The sequence below is a fragment of the Palaemon carinicauda genome, chromosome 6, assembly GCF_036898095.1.
Source record: "Palaemon carinicauda isolate YSFRI2023 chromosome 6, ASM3689809v2, whole genome shotgun sequence".
NCBI lineage: Eukaryota > Metazoa > Arthropoda > Malacostraca > Decapoda > Palaemonidae > Palaemon > Palaemon carinicauda.
In genome coordinates this window covers 115,967,546-115,988,278 of record NC_090730.1, presented here as the reverse complement: position 1 = coordinate 115,988,278, position 20,733 = coordinate 115,967,546, and the positions used below count along the sequence as shown (strand labels likewise).

General features: G+C 44.9%; 1 protein-coding gene and 1 pseudogene across 1 annotated transcript in view; both read right to left on the bottom strand.

Annotated features, from left to right (window-relative positions):
* LOC137642628 (inhibitor of Bruton tyrosine kinase) overlaps window positions 1-20,733 on the bottom strand; it is a 176,977-nt gene that overhangs the window by 153,985 nt on the left and 2,259 nt on the right. The window contains exons 2-4 of the mRNA XM_068375345.1: window positions 18,326-19,238; window positions 18,009-18,092; window positions 4,047-4,169 (exon numbers count right to left, since the gene is read on the bottom strand). Coding sequence (XP_068231446.1) covers window positions 4,047-4,169; window positions 18,009-18,092; window positions 18,326-18,442 — 324 coding nt within the window. The 5' untranslated portion in view covers window positions 18,443-19,238. The remainder of the gene's footprint in view (window positions 1-4,046; window positions 4,170-18,008; window positions 18,093-18,325; window positions 19,239-20,733) is intronic.
* On the bottom strand, window positions 7,124-8,514 carry LOC137642324 (uncharacterized; annotated as a pseudogene).

The following is a 20,733-nucleotide window of genomic DNA, read 5'->3' as shown; positions in this document are numbered from 1 at the left end:
GATCTCTACTGCCCTTTCCACTGTCAGAACAATGTCCTTCAGGGCTTGCCTCTTGTCAGGGCTAGACAAGTCTCCGGTGTTGGCTAAGTAGCCTACTATTACTGACCAGCGGTCAATGCAAGAGGTTGCTTACATGGTCGTCGTGGCTGTGGCTTACATACCCAATGCCTCTGCCACCAAGAAGGTGATGGACAATGACAACAGCTACTCCATCAATACACCTGGCGTCAAAGTAGATAACGCAGGATTTAAAGGGAGAAGGGAAGGGAGAGCCTCCTGGGTACGGCAATACTTATGCCTTGTAAAGGCCGCATGAATCAAGCAGGACGATCTCACCACCCTCCAGGAGTCTTTCTCTTCTTTAACTTGAGCATACACCTTGTCTAAAGCTTCATTGGCAAGGATTAAGCAACCAGGAGCTCAGCAAAAGGCAGTCGATGGCAGCCTTCTTGCTCTTAGGAGAGGATAAAGCCTCTCCTGAATCGTTAACCTTCAGAATATACCGAAGGACTAGGAGGAAGATTGAGTCATACTCGCTTTCCTCCGTATCCAGAGGTTTTGGCCACGAGAGAGGTCGTTGTCAATAACAATATCTCTCCCCACCAGCCTGATGGACAAATGAGACACACAAGGAATAGAAGAATCCTTGTCAGGTTCCTTAACAGACAAAGAGACCTGGATTCATTTTGGCATCCTGATCCGTAGGACAAGATGACTTGGGGACTGCGTTCCAGTCCTTATGCTCATTGCCGCAGGATATGGCCACTAGGAGAGATAGGTGACCTTGAGGAACTCTCTTGTCCCATGATGACATCCTTAACTGTGTTGGGTTGTCTGTCACCTTCATCCTTCTTCTGTCTCTTGGGAAATGGAGAGTGATCAGAAGTAAACTCGATTGGTAAGAGACGGTAATTGTCTACCAGGCAGATCCCCCGTGAAAAGAAAGATCCCCTGTGATTCCTCACACGGATGTCTCCTTTAGGAGGCATGTACTAAGATTTTCTGTATTATGTTTCCTGGTGTCTACTTTGATGGGAACAAGATGCTGGTCCACGTATCTGGAGTTGAATTCTGGAACTGGTCTGGATGATCTTAGCTCAGGGGCTGGATACACAATAGAGGGAGGACATTTGATACACTTTGAAGATTCGCTTCTTCATGGCAGAGTTCTGCGATGGGTGCCTTCCTCAGATGAGGGTTACAGTGAAGAAAATCCACAAGATGTGCCTAGAATGTTCAAGGGTACATTCCACTAAGACGTGCTTAGCACGTTCAAAAGTAGAATGCTTTGAGAGCCCAGGAGACACGCACATAGTGCGTTCTGAATAGGATTTTGAAGATCTGTCTAGTGAAGTTTGCGTCGTATGGTCAGGTTCACTAAATTGACCTCGCTCAAGTGAGATGTACCTAGAGCACTCTGGAGAAAAGCGTCTAACACTTTTAGAAGATAAACGTCTAACTCGTTCGGGTATGATTCATGTGTTCAGAATCCACGTGCCTAGCATGTTCAGGAGTGATGTGTCTGGCCCGTTCAAGGGTGGGAGCGACGTGTCTGGTCCTTTTCAGAGGCGACACGTCTAGCGTGTTAAGGGGTAAAACATCTAGCATATTTAAGGGTGACACGTCTAGCACATTTTGGAGTTATGTGCTTAGTGCGTTCATAAGGAGAATCCCTGTGATGGTTATGAGATGAGCGTCTAGTGTGTTCCGTTGTTAAGCGACTGGAAGAGGGGCACACAAGCTAAGCACATCTATAATACGGAGGATCGCATCTGGAAGAAACTCGCTTAGTGGATGAGGTATCTCGCACTGGGGCAGGTGCGTTGGTGTGAAGCGCTGTATTGGTTAGTGGGCTGCGGCTGGCGATAACTTACAGGTGGTCTATCAGCATACCGATCTCAATCTGCTACAATACATTTAAAACCTCAAACCCCTACCATACATTTATTTTCAGTTGATACAGATTAATGCTGTAAGAACAAGATACGGGCACCACCCCTTGATTTAGTTCTGAGCAAGTGATGCCAACAAGCAATTTTAGAGCTTCAGGTAGATATTTTGTATGAGAAAATATGGCAACTCTGGTAAGACTTTATTTTTCTTTGACTAACACAGTATTTACTTTCAAGTAATTTATTGAATAAATGACTGGAGGGAAAATAGTCTAAACAAAAAATCAAAAATTTTAAGTAATTTTTATTTTTCCTAACATACTTACCGAGAACTACTTTCTTAGGAGTTACCTGTATTCTCCTCTCTACCAACCAGAGTTAAACAAAGGAGAGAAAAAACTAAAATTCTATGCAGTAATCAGAAAAAATAGAGAGAACTACACAATTTCATACCGAAGTAGGGCACAGGTAAAGTTAAATCTAAATCAAAACCATACATAATTACAATTGCTTAATATTTGAGCAGCTTCCCAAACATATCTGAGTAATGGGGCTAAGCGCATAGGCTGATTGCAAATACCAGAAACAAATGACGAAATGATTCCTATATTAAAAAAAGGAAAATTCTGTAAAATTCAAAACACGCATATAGTGTGAGGAGCGTTAGGGTCAGGTGCGTCGAGGTGAGGTTCCTTAGGTTAAGGCATTTCTGGGTGAGGCACTAGTGGTTGACACTTGCCAGGTAGAGTTATGCAAGGCACGTCTGGAAAAAGCTTGTCTTGCAGAGGGTGATTCGTCCGTGGAGGATCCTACCGAAGGTGGAGAAGAGTAGGTTCACCAGCGGAAGGCTTTCCTACGATTCCCCTCCAAAGAGGAAAGATTTAGCAGAGGTGGTGTAACAATTCTGCGAGCACACACTGGAGAGACCGAGTGCTCAGAAGGAGGAGACCTCCCATGAAGGGGAAGGGTCAGGCATTCACTTAGAAGTCCTCAGAGTGGCTAATGTATGTTTCCCTCAGGAGAGACACCTGGAGACTCTGAAAGGGCTGGGAGATGACTAGAGACTTTCCTAGAGACACCAAAAGGCTGATATCCTCGGAAGCAGAAGCCTCCTACTGGTGTCTAGACAACAGAGCCTGATGGCAACTTCTCCTACAAAGGGGAACCCTGGATAAGCAAGGAGGGCCACAGCAAACACAACACATCACTTTTCTTAAAACAGGGAGGCTTACCCTAAGGAGGAGGCCCCACCGATTTCACTAGGGGAAGCAGAAGGACTGCATTACCCCAGGCCTTGCCTGACGAATAATGGGGTACCACTCTTACTCGAGTGGCCACAGAGAAAGCCAAGGAGAAGAGTTAAAGGGCAGAGTACCAGTGGTGGAAGACTTCGAGGATGACCCCAAAGGCAAAGAATTCCTTTTGGACTTTTTCCTCCTCCTGCCATAGTTCTCCAACTGGAAGGATGACCACTCCCAACACTCGTTGCAAGGGGAAGCCTCGCTACAGGAATGTCCTCTTCAGGTCGGACACAATTGATGAGTATCTGTCTCTATAGAACTCATAAATGTGCCACAGGCCTTCGGCAGCATCCCTGAACACTTCTGCATCTCTGCAGGCATCCTCAAAGTCAAAAGCAGTCACACTTCAAGTCGCACACATGCTGGAAAGAGAAAAAGTTTGTACAGTTTTAGAAAAGTCATCAATATTCCAGTCAGAGATAACATCGTCCACACTCACAGCTGATATCTAAGTGGTTTGTTAGCGAGACAGCTGTTGCCTCCCGCTACCAGTGGATAACTACCTGCCGGTTCTTGACACTTCGTTATAATTCTTAACTGACGTATTCCCAGCTTCACTGTTATTGTTTTCGAGGGTTTGTATTTGTGTAGGAACACAATTTTTAAAATTTGCACAGCATAAAAAAATTATGTAACTTCCCCTAATTTTTATTTGGAAAACTTTCAATGAATAAAAGGTATAATATCAAGAAGATTTCAAGTACAGAAACAAGATCAAGCATCTTCTAAACCTTCAATAGCATACCATTCAACCAATAGAATCAGAGGTTGAAAGCAGAACAGCATTTATGCCACCCTGAATTTAGGAAGTAAATATTTACATAATTCCTGATAAAATCTCCAGCAGACTTACCTTGATCAAAGCTACGGCCACTTGAACATGGCCATAAAACAAAGCTCGATGTAAAGGTGTATAACCACTTTCTGTATCTTTCTGGTTTAAAGGGACTCCCTGTGCCAACAACCAACGCACAACCTGAAACAAAACAAAATTAGCTTCACTGGAAAGTGCAAAATACTTTTAAAAGATTTGTTAGTTTCATATTCACATCAGGCTATGGGAATGGAAGTACACTAAGAGTTCTTGTGTATTTGAGAAATTTACTTCTTTTTTTTATAAGTACATACATATACCAAGGCACTTCCCCCAATTTTGGGGGGTAGCCGACATCAACAAAGAAACAAAAAACAAAAAGGGGACCTCAACTCTCTACGTTCCTCCCAGCCTAACAAGGGACTCAACAGAGTTCAGCTGGTACTGCTAGGGTGTAACAGCCCACCCTCCCACATTATCCACCACAGATGAAGCTTCATAATGCTGAATCCCCTACTGCTGCTACCTCCGCGGACACCTAAGGCATCGGAGGCAGCAGCTGGGCCTACCTGAACTGCGTCACAATCGCTCACCATTCATTCCTATTTCTAGCACGCTCTCTTGCCTCGCTCACATCTATCCTCCTATCACCCAGAGCTTCCTTCACTCCATCCATCCACCCAAACCTTGGCCTTCCTCTCGCACTTCTCCCATCAACTCTTGCATTCATCACCTTCTTTAGCAGACAGCCATTTTCCATTCTCTCAACATAGCCAAACCACCTCAACACATTCATATCCACTCTAGCTGCTAACTCATTTCTTACACCAGTTCTCACCCTCACCACTTCGTTCCTAACCCTATCTACTCGAGATACACCAGCCATACTCCTTAGACACTTCATCTCAAACACATTCAATTTCTGTCTCTCCATCACTTTCATTCCCCACAACTACGATCCAAACATCACAGTTGGTACAATCACTTTCTCATATAGAACTCTCTTTACATTCATGCCCAACCCTCTATTTTTTACTACTCCCTTAACTGCCCCCAACACTTTGCAACCTTCATTCACTCTCTGACGTACATCTGCTTCCACTCCACCATTTGCTGCAACAACAGACCCCAAGTACTTAAAGTGATCCACCTCCTCAAGTAACTCTCCATTCAACATGACATTCAACCTTGCACCACCTTCCCTTCTCGTACATCTCATAACCTTACTCTTACCCACATTAACTCTCAACTTCCTTCTCTCACACACCCTTCCAAATTCTGTCACTAATCGTCCAAGCTTCTCTTCTGTGTCTGCAACCAGTACAGTATCATCCGCAAACAAAAACTGATTTACCTCCCATTCATGGTCATTCTCGTCTACCACTTTTAATCCTCGTCCAAGCACTCGAGCATTCACCTCTCTCACCACTCCATCAACATACAAGTTAAACAACCACGGCGACATCACACATCCCTGTCTCAGCCCCACTCTCACCGGAAACCAATCACTCACTTCATTTCCTATCCTAACACATGCTTTACTACCTTTGTAAAAACTTATCACTGCTTGCAACAACCTTCCACCAACTCCACATAACATCATCACATTCCACACTGCTTCCCTATCAACTCTATCATATGCTTTCTCCAGATCCATAAACGCAACATACACCTCCTTACCTTTTGCTAAATATTTCTCGCATATCTGCCTAACTGTAAAAATCTGATTCATACAACCCATACCTCTTCTAAAACCACCCTGTATTTTTAAGATTGCATTCTCTGTTTTATCCTTGATCCTATTAATCATTACTCTACCATACACTTTTCCAACTACGCTTAACAAACTAATACCTCTTGAATTACAACACTCATACACATCTCCCTTACCCTTATATAGTGGTACAATACATGCACAAACCCAATCTACTGGTACCATTGACAACACAAAACACATATCAAACAATCTCACCAACCATTCAAGTACAGTCACACCCCCCTCCTTCAACATCTCAGCTCTCACACCAGCCATACCAGATGCTTTTCCTACTCTCGTTTTATAAGTAAATTACTAAAAATACAGCTAATCAAGAAGCATATGCACAATAAACTGTAATACCTTTTCAAGAGCTCACAACAAAATCCCAATTATTAACCGTAATAAAAGAAAAAAAAAAATTTTTAAATTGAATCATTTAAGATTGCTACCTAAAAATAAAAATGAAATAATGATAAAACATCAAGCCTGTAATTTCTAAAAAAAAAAATTTAATTTTTCTAAATTTTCATTTCTGGGCTCGACCTGTGTCGCTCCGTGAAATGCTCCTTATAGCACCATTTCTAAGGTATAAATACAGCTAAATATACCAGAGAAAAAGTTGCATGGAATGCTAGGAATAAACCCAGCTCGCTCACTCTAATAGTGTCGGTATAGTAACTGGGGCGTGTTAGAACAACTACCAGAGGTCCATTACCAATTAGTCCTCACCTTCCTAAATATCCCCCGATACTACGAAGTGCCGTGCTACATCCAACTACTGCCCGCTACGACGACTACCCCCACCCCCACCCCTACCACTACCCATGCTTCTTCCCTCATTCCTACTAGCACCCCAAGCTTGGACCAGCCTAGGGTGAGGAAAAAAGGGGGTGGGTTCACTGGGCGACACAGGTCCCTCGCCCAGAAATAGATTTTTCCTTTGTCAAAATCCCTTTTCTGGGCTCGACCTGTGTCGCTCCATGAAATAGTAACAGAGAATTGGTCCCTTAAGCTTGGAAATACACATAAAGATAAGGAACTGAAACAAAATAGAATAATTTAATTAGGAGTGTTTTAATAATAAACCTTAATATCCCAATCTCTTAAAGTACAATACAGATTCAGACTCAAAACTTTTTGGTAAAATAGGGAAAAACTTCCTACAATAAAGAACATGAGATGTCTAACAATAACAAGAAGACATTAGTAGTATATAAACGTCATAACCATGGGGTAAGGTGCAAACCAAATGAATGTCAAGAGTAAGGTAGGGGGAATAGGCAAGGCAGGTGTCGCCTCACTCCTTATAAGGAGACAAGGCACAAAAAGGAAAAAGAGAAAAGAAGATAGGACCTTGTTATAATGGTTCTGTTATATCTGGGGGAACCACGTTCCCTCCTGCCACTGTTGCAAATTTTAGGGCTTCCAAGGATTTTAAATAGTGGCGTTTGAATACAGCTGGTGATTTCCAGCCGGTATATCCTTTCAATTCTTCAAAATTCATGTGATGAAAATAATTGACTGATGTTGCTACTGCTCGGATATCATGGGCATATGGGACAGAAGCCGGGTTGGCTTGTTTGATAAAATAAAGATTCTGTTGTCTGATTCCTTTTAGGGAAATGGATCCTCCATGTTCTCTAATAAACAAAGGGCCTGAAGACGTATTAGGAGTTCTATTCAAATAGGCTTTAAGAGTGTTAACTGGGCACAGGGATAGATCCTTTGGAAGAGGGACAATCTTCCACGGGGTCCATCTATTCTGTGGGTCCTCATTCTTTGCTAAGAAACGTCTATCTGGAGAGAGTAATATTTCACCAGAAGAAAGAAAGTCAATGTGACCTGGCTCTCTAGATAACGCCGAGAGTTCAGATATTCTGGCTCCTGAAGCTAAACTTATTAAAAATAGCATCTTCCTAAGAAGCGTTATATAAGTGCATGAGTCATTATCAGTATCAGAGGCTAATTTAAGGACATCATTTAAAAACCAGGAAACCGTGTGAGGACGAGTTGCTGGTTTTAGTCTAGCACAAGCTTTGGGGATAGATGAAAAATACGAATCTGTATGATCAATATTGAACCAGAACTGAAATATTTTCTTTAAAGTGGACTTATTGTAGTAATAGTATTAGCGGCTAGTCCCCCTTCAAACAAAGTTCTGAAAAAGGTAACTGCCAGATTGGCAGTCATCGTCTGAACATCTGAGTCTTTCAAAAATTTTGCTAACTTCTTTACAGCAGAATTATATTGCCGAAGGGTGGATTCTCTCTTGTCCGACTCTAGGAACAATGTGTTAAGAGGGTCAGTATCAGCATCCTTTTGTGCTGCAAATTTCATGAAGTTCATAAAGTTAGGGCACTCTGAATTCTTGAGGAAGCTGACACACTGCGAGTTTGTACTGTTTGTGTTAACTTCGGGTTGGGAATCCGCCAAGGCCAGAGTCTCAGTTCCACCAAGAGAGGAAACCAGTTGCTTTTTGGCCAATTGGGAGCCACTAGGGCAATCTGCCCTTTGAAAGTTCTGAGCCTGTCTAGGACTTTTATCAGCATGTTTACAGGAGGAAACAGGTAAATCCTCTGCCAGTTGTTCCAATCTATGGACATGGCGTCTGTGGCATAGGCCAGAGGGTCCAGGTTGGGGGCTACATAACATTGCAGTTTGTGGTTGGATTCCGTGTCGAATAGATCTACTAGGAGATTTGGAACTTATTGGCAAATCCAATTGGATGACTCTTGGTCCAAGGACCATTCCGACTCCAGCAGAGTTGTCCTTGAAAGTGTATCGGCGCTATGTTCCTTACATCTGCCAGGTGAACCGCTGACAAGTGCCAATGGTTCTTTGTTGCCAATGAAAAGATTGCAATCATCACATGATTTATGTGACTTGATATGGAACCTCCCCTGTTGATGCAGTGGACTATCACCGCGCTGTCTAGTATTAACCTGGTATGTTGTTTCTTTGATGGGGAAAGCTTTTTTAGAGTCAAGAGCACTGTCATGGCCTCTAGGATATTGATGTGTAGTTGACGGAATGTCACTGACCATAAACCTTGGACCTTTTCGAATTGGGAGTAACCTCCCCAACCGCTTAGGGAGGCATCCGTATGGATTACTAACGCCGGCGGTGGAAAATGAAGAGGTACTCATTTTGCCAAGTTTTTTACTTTCGTCCAAGGCTGAAGTCTTTTCCTGAGGATAGATGGAATCCGAGAAATTTCGTCTCCATTTTTGCTGTTTACTCTGGATCGCCAAACTCGATTGATGTCCTTCAGTTTGGCTTTCAGTAGTGTGTCTGTTACCGAAGCAATCTGGAGTGAGCCTAAGATCCTTTCTTGGTTTCTCCGGGATGTTAGTTTGTCCTTGAGAAAACTTTTCGTGTTCTTTGTTATCTTTTTCCTCTCTTTTGGTGGAATCGACAGTTTGTGTGTGGTCAGATTCCACTGTAGACCTAACCACTGGAAGCATGATGCCGGAACCAGGCGGGACTTTTTGAAATTTATTTGGAACCCTAAGTGTTCCAGGAACTTTATTACTTTGTCCGTCGTCTTGTGGCATTCCTCGACGCTGTTGGCCCAAATAAGCTAATCGTCTAGATAGGCCACTAGCCGTATTCCTCGAGTCCTCAGCTCTTGGACCACTGTTTCCGCTAACTTCGTGAATATTCTGGGAGCTATATTGAGTCCAAACGGCATCACTTTGAAGGTGTATGCTCGTTTGCCTAGCTTGAACGCTAGAAAAGGACGAAAATGCCTTGCTATCGGAACATGATAATAAGCATCTGTAAGATCTATAGAGGTGGTGACGGCCCCACAGGGAAGTAAGGTCCGCACCTGCGTGACAGTCAGCAAATGGAACTTGTTGCATTGAATGTACTGTATGTATTCAAATGGGACAGATCTAAGATGACTCTTCGTTTGTCTGAGTTTCTTTGGCACGCTGAATAAGCGACCTTGAAATTTTAAGGGGGCCCTTGTATCCAACTCCACCCTAGGCCTTTTGTTACTATGCTGTGTGCCCATTTGTTGAAAGTCCAACGGCTCTGGAAAAGGTATAGCCTCCCCCCTACCTGAGGATCCTCATTGGTTTGCAGAAGGTCTGCCACCACGCTCCCTCGGAAACCTCTGCCCCTCCCGGGAACTCTACCGCCGCCTCTATGGCGAAAGGATCCCTTAGCCCTACTACCTCTCGCCTGCCTATTATACCCGTGAACCACTTCTTGTGATTCAAAGGAAGGGTTATAAGCAGGAAACGTAGAGAACGGAATAGATTGTTGAGGTGGCTGGCTTACCAACACATATTGTTGTTGGGGCTGAGGTTTAGAGGTGGAAGGATGGCACACCTGGGATACAGGCAATGCTTGTACCACAGGTTGGGCTTGTGGACCTTGGAAGGTGTGAAACCTCCTCGGTCTTTTCCTGCCTCTTGATTGCGTTTCGGTGGGTTCGAATTTCCTTTTAGGGATGAGACCCCACCTGACTCTGAGGCTCTGGTTGACCCTGCCTGCCTCACTGAGGACGCTATTAACCACGTCCTCCTGGAATAGATCTGCACCCCAGACCGAGGCCTTAATCAATCGGTTAGGCTCATGCCTCATGGATGCCTCAGCTAAAACGTGCTTACGGCAAGAACGTCGAGCTATCGCAAAGTCATATGCGTCACACTGAAGTGTGTGAAGCAAGGACTTTGTCAGGATCTTAATAAGAGGCTCATCGGCGTAAACCAACGAAGTCATCTCCGCCATCGTGGCTGAGTTGATAGATCTACTCAGCCTGACTCTTGCCTCATATTCAGTCCTAATTAGAAAGTCTGGTAGTCTGGGAAGACGTTCACTGAACTGTGCGGTGGCACAGTCTGGAGGTATTCTTAAACCACTTGTTGAGCAGCCACCACATGACCGATAGTGAAACTATTGAGTCTCCTGTGGGTCATGTCTTTCAAGTAATGGGCTGTGAGAGTAGTTTGTCTCTTCAACACGCCCGTTTGTAGTACTTGCAACACGGAAAGTTGCGTTTAAATGCCAAGGAAATACAAATTCCCCTGACATCATGGGCTCTAGGTCATCAAGCTGGAGGAGGATCAGGAGCCAATTCTCTTTCAATCACCTGGAAAATCCAGTGAGAGAAAGTGTTTTCAGTGATCCTCCTCTTTATTCTCCCTGAGCTAACATACAGAGGTGTTAGACGGGGCCATGTTGCTGAAGTGCGTTTAAGATAGTATCTCAAACTCCTCACTGGACATAGTAACAACTGATCTGGGTCATTGGTTGCAAAACAGAGACTCGCAATCTGAAAAGGGCCCAAACCTATGGTCCTGTACCCCAGGATTTTGAATCTTAGCAATGAACTCAGGAATAAAGCTGAGTGTTACTTCCACCCATCCCCTTGAATGGACGATGTCATATGTGAGGCCATAAAGTTCACCGACTCTCTTTGCCGAGGCTAAAGCGAGCAGGAACGCCGTCTTCAAAGTAAGGTTTCGGTCAGTTACATGGAGTAATGGTTCGTAGGGAGGTCCTTTTAAGGATTTCAAGAAGCGAACCACGTTCCAAGGAGGAGGCCTAATCTCTGACTAAGGGCAAGTGATCTCATAACTCTGTATGAGTAAAGAAAGCTCCAACAAAGAGGAAATGTTAACTCCTTTCAGTTTAAAGGCGAGGCTTACGGCCGAGCGATAGCCTTTCACCGCCGAGACTAAAAGCATCTTTTCCTCCCGAAAGTATACAAGGAACTCCGCTATTACTGGTATAGTGACATCAAGTAGAGATATTCCTTCCACAACACCAACTACAAAAGACTCTCCATTTTACCTGGTTGACTAAGGCTGAGGACTTAAACAAGTAGCTGGACATTCTTTCCATAACTTGTTGTGAAAAGTCCTTCTGCGAGAGGAGACGCTGGATAGTTTCCAGGCGTGAAGTCGAAGCGACCGCACAGTTCTGTGAAAGATGTTTGCATGTAGTTGTTTGAGTAGATCTGATCGTGGAGGGAGCTCTCTCGGTAGATCTATTAAAAATTGCAGGAGGTCCGGAAACCAATTGGCGTGATGCCATAGCAGAGCTACAAGGGTTATCATTAGGTCTTTGGATGCTCTCGTCTTGTTGAGCAGTCTTCTCATCAGACAGAATGGGGGAAAGGCGTACACGTCGATGTCGTCCCACCACTGTTAAAATGTATCTTGCTATAGAGCCTGAGGGTCCAGGACTGGAGAACAGTACAGCGAAAGCTTGCTGTTGCGAACAGGTCTACAGTCGGGGAATCCCACTAAGTCAGGACTTTGTTGGCTATTTGATGATTCAAAGACCATTCAGAGCCTACCATCTGAGTCGCTCTGCTCAGATTGTCCAAGAGCACATTCCTCTTGCCGGGAATGAAGCAAACTGATAGGGACACTGAATGTTCTTCTGAACAACTGAGGATCTTGACTGCAAGATGGCATAGAGGCTGTGAAAAGGTGCCGCCTTGTTTGTTTATGTAAGCCACTACTGTGGTGTTGTCGCTCATGAACACCACTGAGTGACCTGCCAGCAACTGTTGGAACTGATAAAGAGCTAGGTATGCTGCCCTCACCTTTAGAAGATTTATGTACTGGTACCTTACCGACTCTGACCAAAGGCCTGAGATAGTGTGATGCAGCAAGTGAGGCCCCCTAAACCAATTCAAGTACGTCACCTGATCACGAGTTATTGGAACTCCAGTGTCCGGTGGATCTGAGTGTTGGTTCCACACGGACTTTAGCTGCCATTGTAGGGATCTTATCCTGAGGCAGCCATTCAGAACCAGACGGATGAGAGAGGTTAGATGAACAAGCAGACTCAACCGAGGCCGAAAGAACTTTTCTGAGGAAGGGTGAAGCCACTTCTCTGTCTGTGTACTCTTTTGTCTGATGGAAAGACTTTCTGGTGGACGGTGTCTATTATCATACCGAGGTATACCAGCCTTTGATAAAGTTGCAGTAATGACTTTTCAAGATTTATCAGAACCCCCAGATCCTGACAAAACTCGAGATGCATGTCTCGGTGACAAAGAAGGGTCGTCTCTGAGTCTGCCAGGAATAGCCAGTCGCCCAGATATCTGAGGAGACGAATGCCGTTCCTGTGAGCCCAAGATGACACTAGAGCGAACACCCTGTAAAAACCTGAGGAGCTGTCGCGAGACCGAAGCATAGAACCTTGAACTGGTATATCTTTTCCTCGTGTAAGAACCTTAGATACTTCCTTGAAGACGGATGGATTGGGATCTGGAAGTATGCGTCCTTCAGATCCAATGTGCACATGAAGTCCCTTGGTTGAACCGCTTGAATGACTGTCGTGTCTGCCTTCTCCACTCTGAACGGAGTCTTTTGCACAAACTTGTTCAGGGGGGGAAAGATCGATGACTGGTCTCCAGTCGCCTTTATCACTAGAAAAATTCAACTGTAGAAGCCTGGAGACCCGTCCGCAAACTCTTAGAGTGCCCGTCTGCAGCATGGTCTGGACTTCGGCCCTGAGGGCCAGCTCCTTTGCGGATCCCTTTGCATAGAAGCTTAAATGCACTGGATCCCGAGTAAGAGGAGGAAGAGATTGAATGAACGAGACGCGATACCCTAGAGCTATCACTTCGACCGTTCTGGGATTTGCCACGTGAAACTGTCACCTCTGCCAGAGGCGCTGCAGCCATCCTCCCACAGGTGGTAAGTGAAGAGGAATGCCAGTCCTAGTGGGAGTGACTACCTCGGCCACTTCCCTTTCCTCCCTTCTTACCTCTGAAGGACTTGGTCCCTTTCTGATCTTTGGATTGAAAGGGCCGTTTAGACACCTTTGTAGGTCCTGAGGATCTAGAAGTTGAAGGGTGAGAAGAAGAAAGTGCTTGCTGAGTGCGAGAAGACTGGGAAGGTCTACCATAGGGCCTTGATGTCATGGCCCTATGGAGGAGAGAATCATTTGACGATTACCTCCATCGTTTAGCGCCCTCTCTCTCTCCTTTGAAATGAAGAGTGAAGAACTCTCAAGAGTGGAATTCCTCAACTGGGAGACTTCCACCTTTGGCACCTGTTTGTGGAATTTCCCGATGACGATATCCCTTCACTTGAGTATAGAGTTCGCCCACAAGTTGACAGCGTGGTGCGACAGGAACTCAGGAGTTCGGGTAACCGACAACAGGAAAGACTCCAAAGTCTTCCTGGCCGACTCCTTCGAAAGATCGTGGGAGCAGACCATGAAGCCCAAGGATCCTAGCCGCAGGTCAAGCCACAAAGCCGCCTGCATGGTGTACTTCGTGCCTCTCTCTATGTTAAGAAGCTCAATTGCCGAGAGGGAGGCCCTCAAAGCGGAGAGGGTTTGTGCCAGAAAACCCTTCATTGAGAGACTCTACTGAAGGGTCGAGGGATATGTTGGAATGAGGTTCCCCTTCGATCTCATAGTACTTCCTTAGTAAGAAAAAAGGAAGTGGAAGAAACCGGGAGGAAAAACCTCCCCTCAAAGAACTACAAGTTCCATCTATCTAAGCGATAGCCTTCCTTTTGGCGGCTGTCAAGACTTTACACCAAGGCAAAGCTGCACAAGTTCTGGCAGGCTTCTGGGTCTCAAATATCTCGAAAGAACCATGTCCTTACCCTACTGGGTGGTGGTACCAGGAGTAGACAGCCTAATACTGGCCCTCATACAAGAGAGGACCTGCCAAAAGGTATGCCCCGACTCACGTCTCTCTTGCTCAGAGTCAAAGTTCAGACTAGCCGCCTTTGAAAGATTCTCATCATCAGTATCCAAGGGGTCGTCCACCTCCAGAGCCTGGGGTAGGACAGGGTCGTCAACGGTGTCGATAGAGGGATCCGCCACAGGGGACCTTCTCTGTGCCTCAGCTATACGAGCTTCCCTTGTCACAGCGTTCTGTGGTTTCTTCTTGGTGTCTTTCGACTCCATTCACGCAGAACGTTACTCCGCGGTCTTAAAAGGGGGAACTTGCGAGGTTTTCGAGGCATTCCTTGGCATTCCTCCGTAGGAGGTAAAGAAATCGGATGGTGGTCCGAAGGCACTACCTAAATTTCTTGAGGGTTTGAAGGGATGGACAGCTGTCTTCCTGGGCGAGCCTATGTCCCTACTCGTCCTAAGGTGGATGATGTCGGAGTGAGGTGGTGTTATGCCTCTCATCCTTCTCTTCTGCCTCTTAGTCATGATTTCCCTTGCCTTATCCGGAGTAAAAGGCAGGTTGGGCATGTAAGAATCAGAAGGATGGCCCTTGGCATGAGATCGAGATGAAGGTGATCTGCGTGCCTTGTCCGACATTGGTCTCCTTCTAGGGTCTGGACTCCCAGGAGACGAACTCGACGAGGATTCCAAAGGAATCCTAGGGGTTGCTCTGACTGGAGCAGTCAGAGGTTGTGGCGGTGGAGGAGCCACACCCAGAGACTTCTGCAGGGTGGAGAGGAAAGTGCTCACCCATTCAGGCAGCCAAGAACCTCTAGGTAAGCCATGGGCTTCGGTTGAAGGTCCAGGAGGAGAACATTCCCTAGGGGGAGCTCTAGAGGGAGCCTGCATTGACGCAGGGGAGTCTCTGCAGCAGAAGAACACGTTACTTCGATGGACAAGAAGGACGATCCGGACTAATAGGGACGTTAGCGAACCTATTAAGAGGTTCCCTAAAACACTCTGGAAAGGGTATCGGCCTGCCGCAGGAGGTGGTAGAAGCCGGAGGCAGAGGCAGAGGTGTTGGTACCGCAATTGCTCGTGGATATCGCTGATTTCCGCGCAAAATCACAGGATTCGTGAGCAAATTCGCAAGTTTCACGTATCAATGGGTGCAATTCAAGAGCGGAAGTGCTTGCAACGGGAGCACTAGGAGCCATACTGTAAGCGTAAGGTCTAACACATTCCTGCTGCAGCAAAGAAGCACCTACGTCCGACGAAGTTGGTAGAGAGGGCCTCTGAGTAGGGCAACCCTAAGCGTTGGAGAACCTGTTACATCGGGATGCGTTTCCAAGCATCGCATGGGCGAACGCTTTGCAAAACTCCCCACACGGTAAATGGCACTAGAGTTTTAGCTGGACGCCTGTCTGAGGGATGGTCGGCTTCATGATCAGGTTCAGTCCGAGGTCATTTAGGCGAAGGTTAGGTTGAGGGGCTACGCGCTGACGGACTGCGCAAATGCCTACCTCTACTTCTAGACAAGGAACATCTAGACCTTGATGGTGAACGCGCGGCTTGCGATCGTTAACAAGCTGTTCGTGAAAGGGAGCATCTAGCTTTCATTCGAGAACGTCGTGAACGTCGTGACTGCCTACCTCGCTAACGTGAGCGTCGGCCTCGCAAACGTGAACGTCGTTCTTGTGAACGGCACCCTTGAGACCATGAACGCCGCCCTCGTGAACGGGAGCGTCAACCTCGCGAGCGTGAGCGTCCTCCTCGTGATCTAGATCGTTAGGAAAGCGAGCGTCTAGATTGGGATGCTCGTGAACATGCAGAGCGCGACTGCGAGACTTCTTCGCAGGAAGAGGAACACCTGCTAGAAGAGCGTTAAATCTCGTGAGCGTCAAGCTCTAGAACAAAAACGTCTTCATAAAGAAGAAGAGCGTTCGGATAATGATGACCTACGATCCAGTTGATCAGGGGAAGAGTGTCCCGAAGAACAAGGAGATGGCCAGGCTTGTCCTTTAGTGCTACTGGTTGGAGGAACGCTGGTCCCTGGAAGATCATCAGCTGCAACCGACGGGTACCTGCGGGAAGAAATAGAAGGTTGAAGGTTATAGGACGACGAGGTCCCAGGATGGCGAGTAGGGTCATCGTAGCAGGAGGCTATAGGAGGGGCGGACGCGAGCGCTTGCCTCGTCCGCGCGTAGAAGGTCCAGGAGAGAGCGAAAGATGGACTTCGCACAGCTCCAAAGCATGAGATGCTGAAGGCTCTGGAGAAGGGTCTTGCCTAGCACCGCGCTGAAGAGGCAGAAGTTCTTCCTTCGAAGGGGGTCCCGAAATCCATACGGTTGGCCACACCTACAACACATCTGAAGGGGAGAATGACTCCTCGGCAGCTGAAGGTGAAGTTGCTCCTCTAAGGGAAGCAACTACTCCCCCAGTAACCCCGGGATTGCCAAGGAGTTAGTCGTTCTGCGCTCCTCCTCGATCGTCCTCCAGAAGAGAGCAAGCCAGGAGCTTTTGAAAGAGATTTGGGGGTGTGAGAGGAAGAACGAGCTTCCCTCGCCCCTGAGGGAGAAAGATCGCGCTTCCCTCGCCCCTGAGGGAGAAAGATCGCGCTTCCCTCGCCCCTGAGGGAGAAAGATCGCGCTTCCCTCGCCCCTGAGGGAGAAAGATCGCGCTTCCCTCGCCCCTGAGGGAGAAAGATCGCGCTTCCCTCGCCCCTGAGGGAGAAAGATCGCGCTTCCCTCGCCCCTGAGGGAGAAAGATCGCGCTTCCCTCGCCCCTGAGGGAGAAAGATCGCGCTTCCCTCGCCCCTGAGGGAGAAAGATCGCGCTTCCCTCGCCCCTGAGGGGGAAAGATCGCGCTTCCCTCGCCCCTGAGGGAGAAAGATCGCGCTTCCATTGCCCATGAGGGAGAAAGATCGCGCTTCCCTCGCCCCTGAGGGAGAAAGATTGCGCTTCCCTCGCCCCTGAGGGAGAAAGATCGCGCCTGGTCGTCTTCTTCCTGCGCAACCTAAACTTCCCCCATTAGGAGGCAGGCCATTCCCTACACCCTGCACACGGTGAACCCTGCTTGCAATGATGCCCTCTACACGAAGGACACAAAGAATGTGGGTCGGTATCCAACGATGACATGAAGTTACTGCACACAGCACCCTCTCGTATGAGGGCGATCCGAATAAATCACGCACACCTGAAAAGAAAAATCACTTAAAGATATCCAATGAAAGCCTTGGGAGGAGAAAGGAGACGTCCACTCACTACCGAGCCAAAAGAAAAAGTGAAGTACCTCACAGCCTTGAGAGTTTACAGAGAGGTGGCTGGGTACTCCCACGCCATCCTCAGCCTACCAGCTCAAGCGCTTAGACAGGGTTGCCAGCTCACACTTTAAGTCTAATGGCTACCTTCCAGCTTCATCAAAAGATAATCCAAATAAATAACAGAAGTTTTGTTAGTATGGGAACAAGTTATTTTTAGGTAACCTATACTTATAAAATCTCTTCCATCCTGAGGCAGCCTGGAGTACTTAAATATATCTGCCTGACCACCTTACACTTGCATTTCAGAAAAACACGATATACAGTACAATATACAATAAGAGCATAAAGTACCATATAGAAAATACTGTATTACCACTACCTTTCTCTTTCCACAGGATGAAGCCGTGTGTAGTGCAGACTTCCCTGAAGAGTCCGTAACTAAATGGCATCTGTGGCATATATTCTGAAGGGAAATACAAAAGGAACATTAACAACCTTTATCAATGAGGGTTCAAGCAATATTGTATGCAAGGTAAAAATACACAAAATTTAAAGCACTAGGTTACAGATTTTATGAAGAAAAAAAATTCATGTTCCTTATCAAAATTACAGGTAGTACAGTATCTTAATTTTCAGTATAGTATATAAAGTACATGTACAGTATATGAACTTCAAAGAAACTTATTCAAGAATCACCTTCATATAAGCAATGGCCTGCAAGTCTGTGCCTCGTATGATGGCTGCTGTGATTTGAGCTCCATGTCGCTGAGAGCGGCACCCAGGGGAACACTCAAAATTATTTAACTTATTCATCTTGCTGTAATACCCAAGTTTTCTTCTTTCAGCAAGAGGTTGTTCAAAGGGTGTGTTGCAATCTCCAGCACTCTACTGCCTTTTTTAAGTGTTGTGCTGGAGAATCATTCCAAAAAAGCTTTTTAGAACTCTTTATTAGCTGTTGTAAGAATTTTCTAACTTGGTTTACACTTAAACCACCTACTTTCCATACACTGTATAATAGAATATTATGTTATTGAACATAGGGTCTACTGATAATGGGTTACCATAGAATGTCATCCGTTTCCAAAAGTTCAGTTAAAATATCTTTTCCATTCCTAAAATCTTGCCTCAGGCCACAACCCAACCAAAGATATGAAAGACATAGAGAATCAAGTCACAAGTTTGTGCTTTCAGAGTTTACACCAAACTAATAAATATCACAACACTTCACAAATAAGTTGTGGTCAATTTGTCTTTCTGTTTTGAACAACTGACAGGCTGTATACAGTATTCTATTAAAGATACACACCGTGAAGCAAACTACCTTCTTTGAATATGAGCACCTCCTATCATATGTTACATATCACAGTTGAAATTCACAAAGTTTAGATACCTCAAATCAGACTCTATAACACACTTCACTTTGCACTTTAGTGGACTAAGCAAAATTCTGTGATAAGGCCTGCTCCTGGCCTTACAAATTGTCACTGAGTAGCAGTGCAAGATACTGCATTGGTATGAGCACAGGGGAGCCACCAAACAGCCATGGACCCCATAAGGGGTCCCCTCCTTCGCTCCCCCGCTCTTAGGCAGCCATAATTGAAGTGGGTGCCTGAAATAATGCAACAGTAATCATTACACTTTGACATTAAATATCATGGCATATTCTTAATTAGTCTACAAATAAAAAACAATATAGGAATGCAATTGGATAAAAACTACTCATCAAGAATGTCTTTTCATGTGTATAATTAAGAAATTAACTAATAGCAATACAGTACAGCATGTAAATCTGATATAACAGCTTCAAGGTAATGGATTTAGAATCAATGTTCTATGGCATAATAAAATCTAACAAATCACAAAGAATTCATACAATAGAGTATACACAGAATGAGGATTCACTTTTATATTTTCCAGTTCTTTTTTATCAGTTGCCTGCACTCTACTATTATTGCTAACAAGCTCATCTATTTGTACAGGTGATATTCTACAAAAATTGTATGGCAAAAATCAAATAACTATTTGAAAACTACAAATTTTTAAAACAATTTGTATTTTTCATAGCTATACAAATCAGTGTCAATTTTTAAGGGTTAACTCCAAAATCCTTTTGCTATGACCAGAAAGAAAGAATTATTGAGATGCTGGTAACATTATATGGTGATCAGCTGTGAGCGCACCAGTCTTAGAGAGGGTGATTCATTCTTATCATGATCAAAATTTGAGAGGTGGATGAGGTGAGACATCTAAAATAAATGACTCAGGTTTATAAAGGTAGGAAATAAATTGCTTTAAAATTTTTTAATTTGTTCCTAAAAGGATAAAAACTCCCAATATTCTTCTGAGGGCTTTGTTCTCAAATATACAAAATCTGTTGGATATCGTTTCATTGTCATATAATGACTCATGTCCTTACAGTAACACCAATCTCACTAAACTGATATATACAGTAGGTTGATTTTAAAATGTCATGTCCTTACAGTTACACCGATCTCACTAAACTGATACAGTATATAACCTGATTTTTAAATGTAATTTCAGGCGATTTGATTTCCACATTTTACGTAACCTAGCCATTGTCTGATTTGCTTTTTTCAATCTTTCATTAAACTCAAATTCTAAAGATCCTGTATTAGAGATAGGCTAATAGTTTCTAAATATTCAAATGATTCTACCTCAATAATTCTTTCTCCTTCAAATGATATTTTATCTTCCATTGCATAATCCATTTTCAACATCAGTCTTTCTTCGATTTATCTTGAGCCCAACCTCATGTGGTATTTCATGCATTCTGGTAAGCAAGCTTTGCAAGTCCTGTGGTGTTATGCTAATAAGGACAGTGCTATCAGCATACTCTATGTCAGCTAAATTTTTATTACCAATCCAGTCAAATTTTCTCCACCATCCCCAACTGTTCTAAGCATTACAAAATCCATGAGGAGGATAAACAACATAGGTAACAACACATTCCCTCGGAGTACTCCAGTGTTCACTGGAAATCTTTTTGATAGGACTCCACTAACATTAACTTTGCACTAGCTATGCTCATGAAGACTTAATCACATTTAAATATTGAAGAGGAATCTCCACAAAAATGGCCAATG